This window comes from Myotis lucifugus, unplaced genomic scaffold (assembly GCF_000147115.1).
Source record: "Myotis lucifugus unplaced genomic scaffold, Myoluc2.0 scaffold_87, whole genome shotgun sequence".
Classification (NCBI taxonomy): Eukaryota; Metazoa; Chordata; class Mammalia; order Chiroptera; family Vespertilionidae; genus Myotis; species Myotis lucifugus.
In genome coordinates this window covers 3,281,670-3,298,083 of record NW_005871135.1, presented here as the reverse complement: position 1 = coordinate 3,298,083, position 16,414 = coordinate 3,281,670, and the positions used below count along the sequence as shown (strand labels likewise).

Here is a 16,414-nt window from a genome sequence, read left to right as displayed (position 1 = left end):
CATCTCGCGAGGCTTGGGAATACCGGGACCGTGCGCGGTCCGCCAGCTCCGCCTCGCTACTGCGGAGGCCGGACGGTTCGCAGTCACAGCCAATGTTCAGCGAAGGGAGGTTGCGTCCCTAAGATCTCGCGAGACTCGGAGAATCCCGCCGGGATCCTGGAGCCGGGAGCGGGGAAGGCGGCCGTGCAAGCCCCTTTCTGCTGGAGGAGGCATGATGGCGGCCCAGGCGCTGGCGCTGCTGAGGGATGTGTCGCGGCTGGAAGCGCCGCTGGAGGAGCTGCGCGCGCTTCAGTCGGTGCTGCAGGCGGTGCCGCTCAGCGAGCTCCGCGAGCACGCGGCGGAACTACGCCTCAGTTCGCTTTTCTCCCTGCTCAGTGAAAACCATCGGTGAGAGGACCCCGCAGCTTGAGCGGCGTGGGGGTGAGGGGGTGGGGGGCGGAGAGGGAGACTCCGCCAAGTGTGGAGACGGAAGCGGCTGGGATGGAGGGAGGGCTTTATCCAGTCGCAAATAAAGGTTTTAAAAAAAAGCTGAAATTTCAGAGAGGGAAGGACCCTAGGCTGAGAGGCAAGAAATGGGGTGCAAGCCCAGCCCCCGAGCTGTGCCCCTGACCATCTCCTGGCCTCACTGCCTTCATCCTTGAAGTAGGACTTGAGGGCGGGGAAGCAAGGTTTCCCGCCCGCAGGGAGGACTCCACACAGTCTTTGTGCACCAGTGCTTGACTTTTTCTCCTCAGGAGGGGTCCTATCCTGGCAATTTTGCTAGATCTATCAACATTTAGATTCATACACCATTTGGTCCAGTAATTTAACATGCAGGTATACTTTGTATTCCATAATTTAGAAGAGTTAAAAAATACTTGTGACCCAAAACTTTTCTACTTGAAAATATTGTAGGATCCCATTTACATGAGGTACCTAGAGTAGTCAAATGCGTAGAGAAAGTAGAATGGTCTCCAGGGGCTGAGGGAAAGGGAAAATGGGACGTCAGTGTTTCATGGATGCAGTTTCAGTTCCAATGGGAGATGAAAAAGTCCCGGAGTTGGATCCTGGTGATGACTGCACAACACCGTGAATGTACTTAATACCACAGCACTGTACTTATAAAATGGTTAAAACATAGAAGCATGGAACAGACTGAGGAATTTCAGAGGCTAGGTGGTGGTGGGGAGAGATAAATCGGGGAATTATGATATGCATGTATGCATAGCCCATGGACACAGACACAGTGTGGTGAAGGCCTGGGAGTGGGGTGGAGGGGGTCAATGGGGAAAAAAAGAAACAAAGGGGACATCTGTAATACTTTCAATAATAAAGATAAATTTTTAAAAAGAAAAAAAAAGATTAAAATGGGCCCGGTCACACCATTGACCCATGAACCAGGTCACAGTTTGATTCTCAGTCGGGGCACATGCCCAGGTTGTGGGCTCCATCCCCAGGAGGAGGCGTGCAGGAGGCAGTCTGTCAATGATTCTCATCATTGATATTTCTGTCTCTCTCTCTCTCTCCCCCCCACTCTCTGAAATCAGTGAAAAAGATGGTAAAAATTGTAAATTTTATGGTCTGTACAATTGCAATTTTTTTATTGATTGATTTTTGGAGAGAGAAACATTGATTTGTGGTTCCTCTTATTTATGCATTCATTACTTGATTCTTGTATGTGAGCTGACTGGAGATCAAACCTGCCACCTCGGTATATGGGGACTGCACTCTAACCAACTGAGCTACGTAGTCAGGACAGCAATTTTTTTTTTAAAGGAAAAGAAAACCTTTAGTGGTCTCCCCCCTTTCCCCTTTCATCCACTCGCAGGTTCTGGCAGCCAGTGATCTGCTTTCTGTCTCTGAATTTGTCTATTCTGAACATTTCATGTAAATGGAATCATTGTCAAAAGGAAGCCTTTTGTGTCTAGCTCCTTTCACTTAACGTATTTTCAAGGTTCATGCATCAGTACTTCATTCCTTTTTGTGAGGAATATTCCTTTGTGTGGCTATACCACATTTATACATTTATGCATGTTTTTTGGGTTGTTTCCACTGCTATGAACATTGTACAAATTTTTGTGTGAACATGTTTTCAATGACCTTGGGGATATGTTCATTTTTAAGGCTTTTGCTATTCATTACTTGATTGCCTTTTAGCAAGATCATACCAATTTAATAGTGTGCTTCCTATTAGCAATGTATGAGTGCTCAGTTGCTTTTGCTGCCTATTAAGAGACAAAGAAGTTATTCTTGAAACACCTTCTGAATGTACATCTGGTAGTCATCAAGTTCTAATTAATTTACTTCTTTAATAGCTTCTTAAACCTCTTTCACTCCTTCATCACCTCAACATAAACTTCTAACTGAAAATTCTTTCTCTAACACTGACAAAGTGATTTCTAGAAGTCAGATCTCATCATGTTAATTCTGCTTTAAAACCCCATCTTGACTTGCCATTGCCGTCTGGGAAATTCCATAGCAGGACATAAAAGACCAATCAAAATCAGATTGCTGTGCATTGCATTTTTTAAAATTTCATTTCTTGACATCTTTTTCCTTTTACCTACCTTCTTCCCATTTCTCTCCCTTTCTGATCCCAGTCATACCATGGTTCTTTGAATGCATACCACTCTGTGCCTTTTCATGTGCTACTATGCCCTTTACCTTTCTTCTCTTGGGTAACTTAAAAATTTGCTCAGGTATACCCTGTACCCTTTGTTCTTTACTGAGTTCCCACAGCTCCCAGCTTTAAGCTAGCGTTTATCTAACTGGATTATAGTTGCCTATTTTTCTGTATCTTCCATTAGACTGAGCTCCTTGTGGTTATAGAGTATATCTTATCATTCTTTGTAGCCCCAGCACAGGCATGGCACATAATAGGTACGTGGTAAATGTTTAATGAACATTTAATGTTAAAGTAGAAGCTGATGTTTTGAAGAGAAGTCTGTGTGGAGATCCTCATTGAGCCAGGGGTCAGATATTATTAGATTCCCTTCTACCTGAAAGGACATGAACTAATGAGGTCTATGGTATCTCCTTTAGGGAACAGACCACTTTGTGTGTATCCATTCTGGAGAGATTGCTCCAGGCTCTGGAGCCAGTTCACGTGGCTCGGAACTTCAGGGTTGACCTGCAGAGGGGACTGACTCACCCCAATGATTCCGTAAAAATCCTCACTCTATCCCAGGTATGAAATCGTGCTAGCACATAATAAGGGAACCAACCCTTAGTGACCACCTGCTCTGGGCGAGTTTCTGTGCAGGGAGATGAAGAAAACATGATCTCTCGCTGTCCCCAGGGAGTGTCTAGTCCAGTGGTGGGCAAACCGCGGCTCACGAGCCACATGCAGCTCTTTGGCCCCTTGAGTGTGGCTCTTCCACAAAAAACCACGTGCGGGCGCGCACGTACAGTGCGATTGAAACTTCGTGGCCCATGGGCAGAAGTCGGTTTTTGGCCTGGGTGAAACAAGTATACAAGACGAGTGTGGATGGGAGAGTTGGAAGGGGTCGACCTCAGCGAATGTACCTCAATCAGATTGAGGACGTTTTTAGCAAAGGCCAGCTTAGGAGTACCCTAATTAAGTTAATAACAATGTACCTACCTATATAGTTTAAGTTTAAAAAATTTGGCTCTCAAACGAAATTTCAATTGTTGTACTGTTGATATTTGGCTCTGTTGACTAATGAGTTTGCCGACCATTGGTCTAGTCTATTCTAGTGTACATAGCTAACTATGACCAGGGGGATACAAGTTAAAGTAAGAAGTTCTAAGTACCATTGGCAGTATTCATTCATCAAATACTGAGTTACTTTTACATGCCAGGCACTGTACCATATGTTGTTAGAGCTACTAAGGTAAATAAAAACTTATTTCTTTCCTTAGAGGAGCCCCTAGTCTAGAGAAAAAGATTGCCATGTTAAGTCATGTTGTTATACTGGCATGAACAAAGTTCTGTTGTAAAGGTTCCTAACCCAACAAATTAAAGCAGTTCTTATCACTCTGGTAGTCAAAACATGCTACTATTTGGGTGAAGAACTGCTGCTGAGAATGTTAGTATCTGAGCAGTTAGTTTATCCAATAGGTATTCAATTACTGTTTTTCCTTTTCTCCTCTAAAATGTTTATTCAACAGATTGGGGAAAACATCAATTTATCATTTATGTGCCAGGCACTGTAGTATGTGCTTTACCTACTTAGTCTCATTTAATCTTCATTACTATCCTGTACTTAAGTATTATATTCCCACTTTACAGATAAGAAATTAGGCTCAGAGAAGTTACTTGCCCAGGGTTTCAGTTTAGCTAAAAGGGAATAGAACTAGGAATTTTATTGTTTTCACTCACTGAGGTGTCTCAACTCTTTACCCATTTTATTTTTTTATTTTTCTTTCATAGATATGACTATGCCATTGTGTGCTTGGCTTTAATGAATGTGGGTTATTTGGAATTTTTAATGACTTGTCTTGTAGTTGTAATCAGTAACTCTTAGAATAACTGTACACTAAGGTAATTTGACCGTCAGATGTTCACTTGTTGCCGTACCTTGGAAGAGTATTTCTGATTGTTTTTTTCTTTCAGGTTGGAAGAATTGTTGAAAATTCTGATGCTGTTACTGAGGTTCTAAATAATCCTGAATTACTAAAACAAGTCATTTATTGTATTGGTGGAGACAATCTATCTGTAGCTAAAGCGGTGAGTCAGCTGCAACAATCCACTTGAACATGCAGAGGTATTAGTGTCTTAAACGACAAAGAAAGGCTTTCTGGATTGAGAGGTGGAAGTTTAGAAGAGATGATAGTGTAATTGCAGCTTCATATAGATGGTGTCAAATAAATAAATGGTGTCGAATAAGTACTAGTAAACTTCTACTTTCTAGAGTACACATATCTGAGTTATCGGTCATAGGGTTTACATTGGGTTACTTCCTAAGAAGCAAAACTTACATAATTATTTTCTGTTGAGAATGCTATGTATCTTTTCCAATTATAAATAGTAATAATTAAAACATAGTGAATGCTCATGGGACAAGGTGCATTCAAGACACTAATTTTCACATCAGTCTTATGCAGTAGATATTACTATTTTATGTTTTTATGAATTAAGAGATATTTTCTTTCCTTATAAGGCCATTAAATCCCTGTCAAGAATATCACTGACCCAAGCTGGACTGGAGGCTTTATTTGAAAGCAATCTGCTGGATGATTTGAAAACTGTAATGAAAACAAATGACATTGTTCGATATAGGGTCTATGAGGTAAGATGAAAAGCACACTTTCTGATGCCTACGATTCAGAATGCAGGAAGAGTTACCTTCGAAGGCAAGATGGGTCATTTAACATGCATTTATTGAGTATATAGTCTGTGTTAGGCCTTATACTAGGTACTGGGGATATAGGATGAACTCTCCACCTAGTATGTGAGACAGTCATAAAAATATGTATACTGCTTTATTAAGTACTACAGTAGAGTAGATACCATTGGAACTAGACTTTGAAACACTTAGTTGTAGTAGTAGTAAGAAGAAATGGTTCCCATTTTTACCAGCTTTGTACTGAGTCCTGTGCTAAATCCTCAAATGTATTGTCTTGGTTCTCAATAATCCCTATATACCATTATTATTAACCTCACTATTAATGGAGTAATTGACCCAAGGCCACACAATTACTAGGCTGCATATTTAAAACAAATCCTCTACAGTCTAATTCCCTCTTCAGAGCTTACTTTGTATGCCTTCATACTGATTTTCTTTCTGCCTCTCTAGCTGTTTCTTCTAAGTCTCCTGGCTTGTTATCCTCTATTGAGCTATTAATTGTTGGGGTTTGTGAAGGCAGAATCCCAGGCTCTCGTCTCCTTGTAATCTATATCCATTTTTATTTTATTTTTCTTAAATATGTTTTAATTGACTTTTTACAAAGAGGAAGGGAGAGGGATAGAGAGTCAGAAACATCGATGAGAGAGAAACATCCATCAGCTGCCTCCTGCACACCTCCCACTGGGGATGCGCTCACAACCAAGGCACATGCCCTTGACCGGAATCGAACCCGGGACTCCTCAGTCCGCAGGCCGACGCTCTACCACTGAGTCAAACCAGTCAAGGCTCTGTATCCATTTTTAGGTAATATTATTCATCCTGTGATTTCAGTGCCGACCAATAATGGTGATGACTTTCAAATGTAAACCTCCAACCCAGACCTATCTCTCTTTTGAGCTCAGATCTTCATGTCCAACTGTTTACTCTCTTCTCCTTGGACATATTCTAGGCCCCTCACACCTATGTTGAAACCAAACTCGTGATCTTTTCTAGCCACTTCATGCCTCTAATAAAAAAAAAAACAGCAACAACAAACTGGCCCTGTCTCATAGTCCATGGCTATTACACCTATAGCTCATTCTCTATGAGGCTTTGTTCTCTTGGCCACATATCCATTCAGTCATCACGTTGTGTCCGTTTTTCTTAAACCCAAGCATTTGTCTTCCTTGATAAAGCCAGTAGCACCCAAGTCTAAGCTACTGATCTCTCACCTGAACTACTTTAACTGCATCCAAACTACTGCACCCAAACTAGTCTCATCCATTTTTGTCACTACTAGTCTATCTTAACATGTAGTTGGCATGATCTTTTAAACAAGAAGTTGTGGATTCAATTCCTCATCAGGGCACATACCTAGGTTGCCGGTTTGATCCCCGGTCAGGGCATGTATGGGAGGCAACCAATCGATGTTTCTTATTAAATCAATAAACATTCCCAAGTGAGGATTTAAAAACAAAAAACAAAATCTGGTTCTGTCATTTCTCTGCTTGAAATTCTCTAGTAAGCCCGTAGAACATACTTGATAAATGAGTAAGTGAATGACTGACAGATAGAATGCAGGCATGGATGAATGAATGATTTTTGCAATCTTTTTATTGCTGATTCAGGCTTTTATACCTTGATAATAATTTCTTTTGTAAAAAGTGCACATACACCCAGATATAATGGAGTGTTATCGACTGCCTCCCATACGTGCCCCAACTGGGAATTGAACTGGCAACCTAGGTGTGTGCCCTGCCTAGGAATCAAACCTGCAACTTTTGGGTGTATGAAATGACGCTCCAACCAACTGGGCCCCCTGGCCAGGGCCCAAAGTAATTTCTTATTTGTTCAGTGAAATTTTCCTACTTGTGGAGATAAATACATGTAATATATTTTTTTTTTAATTTCTTATAAAGTGCCTAATCCTGCATTTATCATAAAATGAGATTTAACAAGTTTGGGGTTGTTTTGACCTTTCTGTTTTTCTGTTCTTTCAGCTAATTGTGGAGATCTCTTCTGTGTCACCAGAATCTCTAAACTTCTGTTCCACCAGTGGGTTGGTAACCCAGCTTCTCAGAGAGCTGACTGGGGAGGATGTGCTGGTCAGGTACGTTGGCTGAGAGAGTTCTTAGAGCAAAGTGTCCTCCTTTGGAGGGCCAGAAAACAAACTTTAGACTTATCTCCCTAGTGGAGCTTGTGCCTAGGTTGCAGTCTCATGACAAAGTATGTTCTGAAGAAAGGGCCTTTAGAAAATTGCTCAAGTGATACTGTGACAACATACTGGAACTTAGTAGAGCCCCATATGAGAATACTGCTACTTTTTTTTTTAATATATTGTTATTGATTTCAGAGAAGGAGAGATGGAAGCATCAATGATGAGGGAGAATTATGGATCGGTTGCTTCCTGCACGCCCCATCCTAGGGATTGAGCCCGCAACTCCGGCATGTGCCTTTGACCGGAATTGAACCCGGGACCCTGCAGGCTGCTGCACGATCTACTGAGCCAAACCAGCTAGGGTAATACAGCTACTTTTGTTCCCTGTCCTTAGGCATACATGCCTGCTTTTTAAAAAAAAAAACAAAACATTTTTTTTTAACTTGATTTCAGAGAGGGAGAGAGAAACATCAATGTTGAGAGAGAATTGGCTGCCTCCTGCATGCCCCACACTGGGGAAATTGAGCCCATAACCCAGGAATGTGTTCTGACCAGGAATTGAACTGTGACCTCCTGGTTCATAGGTCAATGCTCCACCACTAAGTCACACCAGCTGGGCTTCCTGCCTGCTTTTAAAAATTTGTAATCACATAACTGCCATTTTGCATTACTTAATGTGCTACCATACACATTTTTTGGTGTTAAATAAATAGCACTATGGCATGATAGAAAACATGGACTTTTAAACATGAGTAAGACTTGGGCTTACATGCATCTCTGCTTATTAGCTGATTGACCTTGGACAAATTATTGTAACTGTTTTGCACCTCATCTAAATGTAACAATGGCAAATCTATAAAGAAGGTAATGTGAGGATTAAGTGCATTTATCATAGAGACCAAGACAGTGACTGACATAGGTCCTCAAAGAAATGTTAATTCCAATCTTTTCACTCCCAGTACTCTGCTCTCTAAGCCCCCTTGTCAAATGTTTCCTTGTTGATATTCCACAATTTGCCAATATATCCTCACTGTTGAACACTTAGTGTGCTTCAAATATTTTGCTGTTATAATAGCACTGTAGTTATCTTTGTGTATACAGAAGTTTGTTTTCCTTAAGTGATTTGTTGATTGTCCTGTGTTTTTTAAATGTGACCAAAATTGTTAAACTCATATGCAAAAATCAGACACCAGTTACACTTTTTCAAAGCATTGGAAATTAATTTTGTTAATTTTTTAGTTCTGTATCAGATTTTATGACATAAAAAAAACCACCTACAAATAGTTTTTTAGTTAATTGGGAAAATTTGATAATGTTTGGGTATTAAGTGATACCAAAGAATTACTATTAATTTTTAAATATGTGGTAAAAGCATTATAATTGTGTGAGAAAACTTGTGTTTTAGAGATGTTTTAAAGTATGCAGGGGTAAATGGCAAAATGACTAGAACTGGTTTTAAAATAATTCAGTAAAAAAAATAGATGAAATAAGAAAAGCAAAATCTTGATAACTATATAATCAGGATTATGGTTACCTGGGGGCTTACTGTTCTGTTCTCTGTACTTTTGTATATGTTTGACATATCAAGATAAAACAAAAGTTTTTTTAAAAATCTCTTAGGAGTAGCTTTATTATAGTAGAAATAATAAGTGCGCCTTGAGTCAGAAAGTCAAGATTTAAGTCTAACCTGTACCTTGTAATAAAGATGTGATCTGGACAAGTCACTGCAATTTTCTCATCCTGTACCCTCATGTGAAAAGTAGAGCCAGGATTATTGACCTTTCAGATTTCATGGGAAGAATTAAATAAGATAACTTACATGAAAACAATTCCTAAACCATGCTAATCATATGCAAAATCTTGGCATTTCAGAGCTACCTGTATAGAAATGGTGACGTCAATGGCATATACTCATCATGGACGACAGTACCTTGCTCAAGAAGGAGTGATTGATCAAATATCTAATATAATTATTGGGGCAGATTCAGACCCTTTCTCTAGCTTCTATTTACCAGGTAAGAAATATTGATGCCTGTGGAAATGATGGCGCATGTTTTGTTTCTGAGTTATTGCTGTCAGGGCAGACCAAGGATCATCATCTTTAGAGCTTATTCCCTTGAGATGATACCCAACTCATAGCCCCTTAATGAGGTAGAATCTATTGCTCTGGGAGCCATTGCAGTATTGATTCTGATTTTCTGGAAATACTACTGTTTAGATCATTAGGATTGTTTCCTGTGCATCTCAGCTATAAGAAACATAAATTAAAATACTAGTAGTGATATTTACAGTATATTCACAGATTCATCAAATCTTTGAGTTGTAATCTTTAGCTAATACAGGAACTATTCCAGCTATTCTGTTCAAGGACATGATTGATTAGTTTTTCTTGAGCATTTCCAGAAATTGGAGATTTATTCCTTCATTAGCCTAGATTACTTCATTGAAGAAAATCTGCTTTAAAATTTCTTCCTAATAATAACTCCAAACTTACCTTCCTGTGATTTGTATCCACTGATCCTTGTTCTTTGTTCTCCCAGCTTTTGACAATGCTTTTTTCACCCAGCTCCATTAACACCCTGGGACCACTCTTTTTAGGTCCTTCAATATTTCCTTATGGTCTGTCTGTTTTCAAGACAACATAGTACTATAGCCTTTCACAGTAATAGTTTATTACTGTCCCTGTGAAAACATAGGACCTGCAATTTATGCTGTCTTCTTCCCCTATTAAAATATATTTTTGTAAATATCTCTAGGATTTGTGAAGTTTTTTGGGAACTTGGCCATCATGGATAGTCCTCAACAGATCTGTGAGCGTTTTCCAGTTTTTGTGGAAAAAGTCTTTGAAATGACAGAAAGTCAGGACCCCACCATGATTGGCGTAGCAGTGGACACAATTGGAATCCTGGGATCCAATATTGAAGGAAAACAGGTTTTACAGAAGACAGGTTGGTATGACTTGTTTTAGCTTTCTTTAAGGATATCTTAAAATTTTTTAGAGAGAGAAGAAATATGTCTATTTATTTTAGAGAGAGAAGAAGGGGGAGAGAAATATCGATTGGCTGCCTCTTGCATGCCGTGACCAGGAATCAGACTGACCTCTCAGTACAGGCGATGATGCTCAACTAACTGATCTACACCAGCCAGGGCAGGGATATCCTTTTTTTTTTTTTTTTTAATATATTTTTATTGATTTCAGAGAGAAAGGGAGAGGGAGCGAGAGATAGAAACATCAATGATGAGAGAGAATCATTGATCGGCTGCCTCCCTCGCACCCCCTTCTGGGGATTGAGCCTGCAACATGGGCATGTGCCCTTGACCAGAATCAAACCTGGGACCCTTCAGTCCGCAGGCCGACGCTCTATCCACTGAGCCAGGATTCAATATGTAAGTTTGTTGGCTGGTACATTAATTGCATTGTTAAAACTGCTTTTATATATGGCAATCTTTTACCACGACCTTGGACTCATTCCTAAAAAGTCTCATAATTATTAGTGAATATTTTTTTGAACTTGGCTGGAACAAGCACTCTTTCCCGCTACATCTTCCTTAAATAATATTCATGGTAAAAAGATGATGGGCTGGAGTCAGGAAGAACTAGGTTCTTTCACTGACTTAGCTTCTTTAATTGTATTTGCTTCACTACTTTAGGCCTAATTTTCCTCTTTTTTTTTTTCAAATCTTTATTGTTGAAAGTATTTCATTTTCCTCATTTTTAAAAAAGGGTATAACAGCTTCTTCTCAGGGTTGTTATGAATATTTAATGAAAAGACAGATTTTTATACCTGTAATGTCAAGGACCAGGGAAAAATTATTACAAGATGTCTTGTTAAGAGTGATACTTTTGCCCTGGCCAGTGTTGCCCAGTTGGAAGAGTGTTTGTCCCGTGCACCAAAAGGTCGCTAGTTCAATTCCTGGTCAGGAACATGCCTGGGTTTCTGGCTTGATCCCCAGTAGGCAGCCAGTGGATGTTTCTCAGATCAGTGTTTCTCTCTCTTTCCCTCCCTTCCTCTCTCTCTCTCTAAAATCAATAAACCCATTTTTTAAAATGTGGTACTTTTATCGAGCATCCATGAGTATCTTGAAAGCACTGAATTTGGCACAATTTGGTGGCACTGTTAAACCCTTGTGTGAAGTGTATGTTCAAAATTAATATACCGTTGTGCATCACAGTTAGTATCCTTGTTATATGTACTTTTTTGAGTGCATTTCCCTATGACAGAACCCTTTTACAATCTTTCAAAGAACATACTATTGTCATTCTCATTTTATAGATAAGGTAGTTGAAACTCAGAGAAGTTAAGAAAATTTTCTAATGCCAAAACCGGTTTGGCGCTGCTACTGAAATCCAGATCCTTTGATTCCTATTCCTCCACACTTTGACTTATATATGCTGTATTGTATATGAATGTGTGTTGTAGCCTTCTCACTTCGTCTCTGACTACATGTTTATTTTTATATTGGTTTAAGTTGGTGGAGGTCATAGTATATGAAAGCAAAGCACACTTTAAAAAAAACCTCTTTCTTCATTTAAGATAGCTATTATTTAAAAAAATAACAAGTGTTGACAAGTATGTGAAAATTTTATGTTACTTGTATTTTACCCTTGTATATATGTGGTGGGAATGTAAATGGTATGGCCATTGTGGAAAACTAGTGGTTCCTCAAAAAATTAAACATAGAATTACCATATGATCCAGCAATTCAACTTCTATGTATATAACCAAAATAATTGAAAACAGACTCAAATAGATATTTGTACACCTGTGTTCATTAATAGCTATTGTTCACAATAGCCAAAAAGTAGAAATTACTCATGTTCGTTGATGGATGAAAGGATAAATAAAATGTGGTATATACATACAATGGAATGTTAATCGGCCTTAAGAATGAATGAAATTCTCATACATGCTACAAGGAAAAACCTTGAAGACATGCTGAGTGAAATAAGCCAGACACAAAAGGATACATACTGTATAATTACACTTATACAGTACCTAAAGTTGTCAAATACACAGAAAGTAGTATTGTGGTCACCAGGGAGTGGGGACATTGGGGAATGGGGAGTTATTATTTAATGAGTACAACTTTTAGTTTGAAATAATGAAAGTCCTGGAGATGGATGGTGGTGATGGATGCGTAACAATGTGAATGTACTTAATGCCACTGAGCTATATGCTTAAAAATGGTTAAAATGGTAAGTTTCATGTTATTTGTATTTTGTGACAATCAAAACTATCTCATTATCCTTCAAAGGAACTCGATTTGAACGCTTACTGAAGAGAATAGGATATCAAGCAAAGAATGCCTCAACAGAGCTCAAAATTAGGTGTTTGGATGCAGTTTCATCTATTCTTTATTTACCAGTAAGTAGAGTGGGAAGTTAATGAAACATAGTGGGATGTACTTGGGAGAATAAATCTGTATGAGTTAACATAATACTGGTTAATTTAATATAAATGTTGATCAGATAAATGCCATCTTTCTTACTCTTAGTAAAAGAGTATAGCCCTCATTATATGACTAGTGACATTTTTTAAGTTAAAGTGGAATCATAGAATATTGGAACTGGACCAGCCCCTAGATATTGCTTAATCAACCTCATTAAAAAACAAACAAAAAACCTGATAAAATATGGGCTGGGTTTGGGGGAAGGTGCTCCACACTTGGCAGAGATCACACAGCAAGTTAATGACAGAGTGCTGTGTTTCCTGACTTCCAGATGTCTTGCGATTTTTCTTTTCCGTCCTGTAGCCTGAGCAGCAGACTGATGACCTCCTGAGGATGACAGAATCCTGGTTCTCTTCTTTATATCGGGACCCGCTGGAGCTCTTCCGTGGCATCAGTAATCAACCCTTTCCTGAACTACACTGTGGTGCCTTAAAAGTGTTCACGGTAGGCAACCCCTTCTTTTCCCCAGGTTCTTCTGGGACTCTGTTCAACACATGAGTACTTTCAGAGCCAGGCACTCTGCCGTGTCCCAGGGATACACAAGATGCTGTGGCAGAGCACAGAGTACTATGGGTTCACAGAATTAATTCCAGATTCCTTATCTACCATCAAGTAAGCCCTTATTGTCCTAACCAGTCTTCTTCATGAGCCCTATTTATGGCCATTCCCCTTCTGGCACTTAATGCTCTAGTGATACCAAACTGCTTGCTTCATATCTCTGGGCCTTCACGTGCCCTCTGCTTTAAACATTTTTCCCTAACTTTGCTTGTTAACATCTTATTCATACTTCAAGGACTGATCAGGTATCTCCACAAGGTTGAGTGAAGAAATGTTGGCTCTCATATTTTGCATGTATTCATTCAGCAAAAACTTTTAAAATATATTTTTGTTTATTTCAAAGGGGAAGGGAGAGGGAGAGAGAGCTAGAAACACCAGTGATGAGAGAATCATTGGTCGGCTGCCTCCGGCACAGCCCCTGCTAGGGTTTGAGCCTGCAACCTGGGCATTTGCCCTGACCAGGAATCGAACCATGACCTCCTGATCCATAGGTTGGCGCTCAATCACTGAGCCACGCCAGCCGGGCACATTCAGCAAATATTGATTGAGTTTTTGGTGAGGTTTTTTTGCTAGGTGCTAGGGATACAATAGTTAAGAAAAATATACAAGACCTTCCTTTCATGTAGCTCACTGTCTGTTGAGGGACCCAGACAGTAAATATAATTGTATAGCTCATTATATAATTAGAGTTGTGGTAAGGATTATACCTCTGTGTTCTATTTATTACATTATGTTGAAAATGTTTATTTATTGACCTATTAAACAGAGTTTGTTGAGAATAGGAACCATACCTGATTTATCTTTGTAGTCCTAGCATTTACCATATAACCAATTTATCTATTTTTAAATAAATATTCTTAATGTTTATTTCATTTTTGTATTTCTGTATACTATAATTTACTTACCATCCCCTCACTATTAGACATTTATACTGTAACTGTCGTACTGTAATGAATATCTTTTTAAAAAATATATTTTTATTGATTTCAGAGAGGAAGGGAGAGGGAGAGAGAGATAGAAATGTCAATGATGAAAGAGAATCATTGATCAGCTGCCTCTTGCATGCCCCCTACTGGGGATCGAGCCCACAACCCAGGCATGTGCCCTTGACCTGAATCGAACCCAGAATCCTTCAGTCCGCAGATGAATGCTCTATCCACTGAGCAAAACTGGCTAGGGCTATAATGAATATCTTTGTATACAAAGACTTTTAACATTTAAATTTTCTTAAATTAGATTCCCAGGAGGGAATTTACTTGGGCAAAACATTAACATTTTTAAGGTTCGTGTTGCCAAATTTTTTTCTAAAGATTGTGCCATCCGACTAACAAACTTAATTTCTTAAGCCTCAAAGGAATTGTGTTCTCTCTGCCTTCCATTTCAGGCCATTGCAAACCAACCCTGGGCTCAGAAACTTATGTTTAACAGTCCAGGTTTTGTAGAGTATGTGATGGACCGGTCCATAGAGCATGACAAAGCTTCAAAGGATGCCAAATATGAACTGGTGAAAGCACTCGCGAATTCCAAGACAATTGCAGAAATCTTTGGGAACCCATATTATTTGAGACTCAGAACTTATGTGAGTGAAGGTCCATACTATGTGAAACCTATTTCCACAACAGCAGTGGAAGGAGCTGAGTGATTTCTTCTAGAGTCTAAATCATTTTTGGACCAAAACTTCTCCTAAGGCATTTGACTCTGTATTTTACTAAACAGAGACTTCTCTCCCCCCAGAATTATCGTAGTGTGTTGAACCTAATTTTATCACCAGCATTTGTTGTGTTTCTACATAAAGTACAATGTGAAACCAAGAGAGCACAAACTTGGTTATAATTGAAACATATTTTTCACATTCATTTGACTGCCTTACTGTTTACAAGAAGATGGAAGTTTTGTTCTCCCAGAAAACTTTTGTGGACTTACTGTCTTTTTTAAAAGTTTGCTTTAGCCCTGGCCAGGTGGCTCAGTTGGTTGGAGCGTCGTCCTGTACACCAAAAGGTTTCAGGTTTGAGTCCAGACAGGGCACATACCTGGGTTGCAGGTTTGATCACTGGTTGGGTTGCATATGGGAGGCAACCAATCAATGTTTCTCTCTTCCTCTTTCTAAAATCAATAAACGTATTCCTCTAGTGAGAATAAATAAACAAACAAATAAATAAAATTTGCTTGAACTAAAATAGAACTAAATTGTTTCTCTTCGCCATCTTTTTTTTTTCTTTCCCCTCTTCTGGTTCTACTTACAAAGTCTTGGATAAAATTATTCTTTGAAAAACAAGCCACATGGGATCTCAAAATTATGTTCTCTATAATAAGAATAAATACTTTGAAAAGGTTTCTTTTTCTTTTTTGTTGTTACTATATTTCCTTTGAAAATAAATTATAAAAAATGTTTCTAGTATTCTTCAATGCTTTTTTTATATTTATCAATGAATTTTACTCTTGTGGTTTTGTGGGGGGAGGAATGATAACATGATAACTCAGAAAGGTCCCCAGACTGTCTTTATTTATTGGTGGGTCTCATTGTTGAGGGTTTTGCTTTTAAATTTTCAAATTCATCAAGTCAATATTGAGTTGGTCAGAGAAAGGGAAACAAACTCCTAATAATCAAGTTAAGACGAGATCATTAGGATGGGCCCTAATCCAATGACTAATGTCCTTAAAATAAAAGGTAAGTTTGGACACAGACACAACACATACATGAGGTCACAGCCACACAGGAGACAGCCATGTGAAGATGGAGGCAGAGATTAAAGTGATGCATCTGTAAGCTAAGGATTGCTGGCAACCACCAAAAGCTAGAAGAGACAAGGAAGGATTCTCCACTACAGGCTTCAGAGAGAGCATGTCCCTGCTGACAACCTGATTTCAGACTTCTCTAGAACTTTGAGTAAGTTTCTGCTGTCTCATGTCACCCTATTTGTGGTACTTTGTTATGGCATCCCTAGGAAACTAATACAGAGTGTATACATAGCATAAAATA

General features: G+C 39.1%; 1 protein-coding gene across 2 annotated transcripts; it reads left to right on the top strand.

Moving 5' to 3' along the window:
• The first annotated feature begins 99 nt into the window (after positions 1-99).
• Positions 100-15,825, top strand: PSMD5 (proteasome 26S subunit, non-ATPase 5). Of its 2 annotated transcripts, none has more exons than XM_014457888.2 (10): positions 100-387; positions 3,022-3,166; positions 4,556-4,669; positions 5,103-5,231; positions 7,268-7,377; positions 9,298-9,440; positions 10,182-10,373; positions 12,682-12,791; positions 13,180-13,320; positions 15,680-15,825. In XM_014457888.2, exons 1-10 carry the CDS (start codon positions 212-214, stop codon positions 15,815-15,817), a joined length of 1,398 nt encoding a protein of 465 aa, XP_014313374.1. In that variant the 5' UTR covers positions 100-211; the 3' UTR covers positions 15,818-15,825. The 2 variants fall into 2 exon arrangements, with proteins under 2 accessions (XP_014313374.1, XP_006091158.1); XM_006091096.3 differs by lacking the exon at positions 15,680-15,825 and adding an exon at positions 14,819-15,621 and having other exon boundaries at positions 118-387.
• The last annotated feature ends 589 nt before the right edge of the window (positions 15,826-16,414 follow it).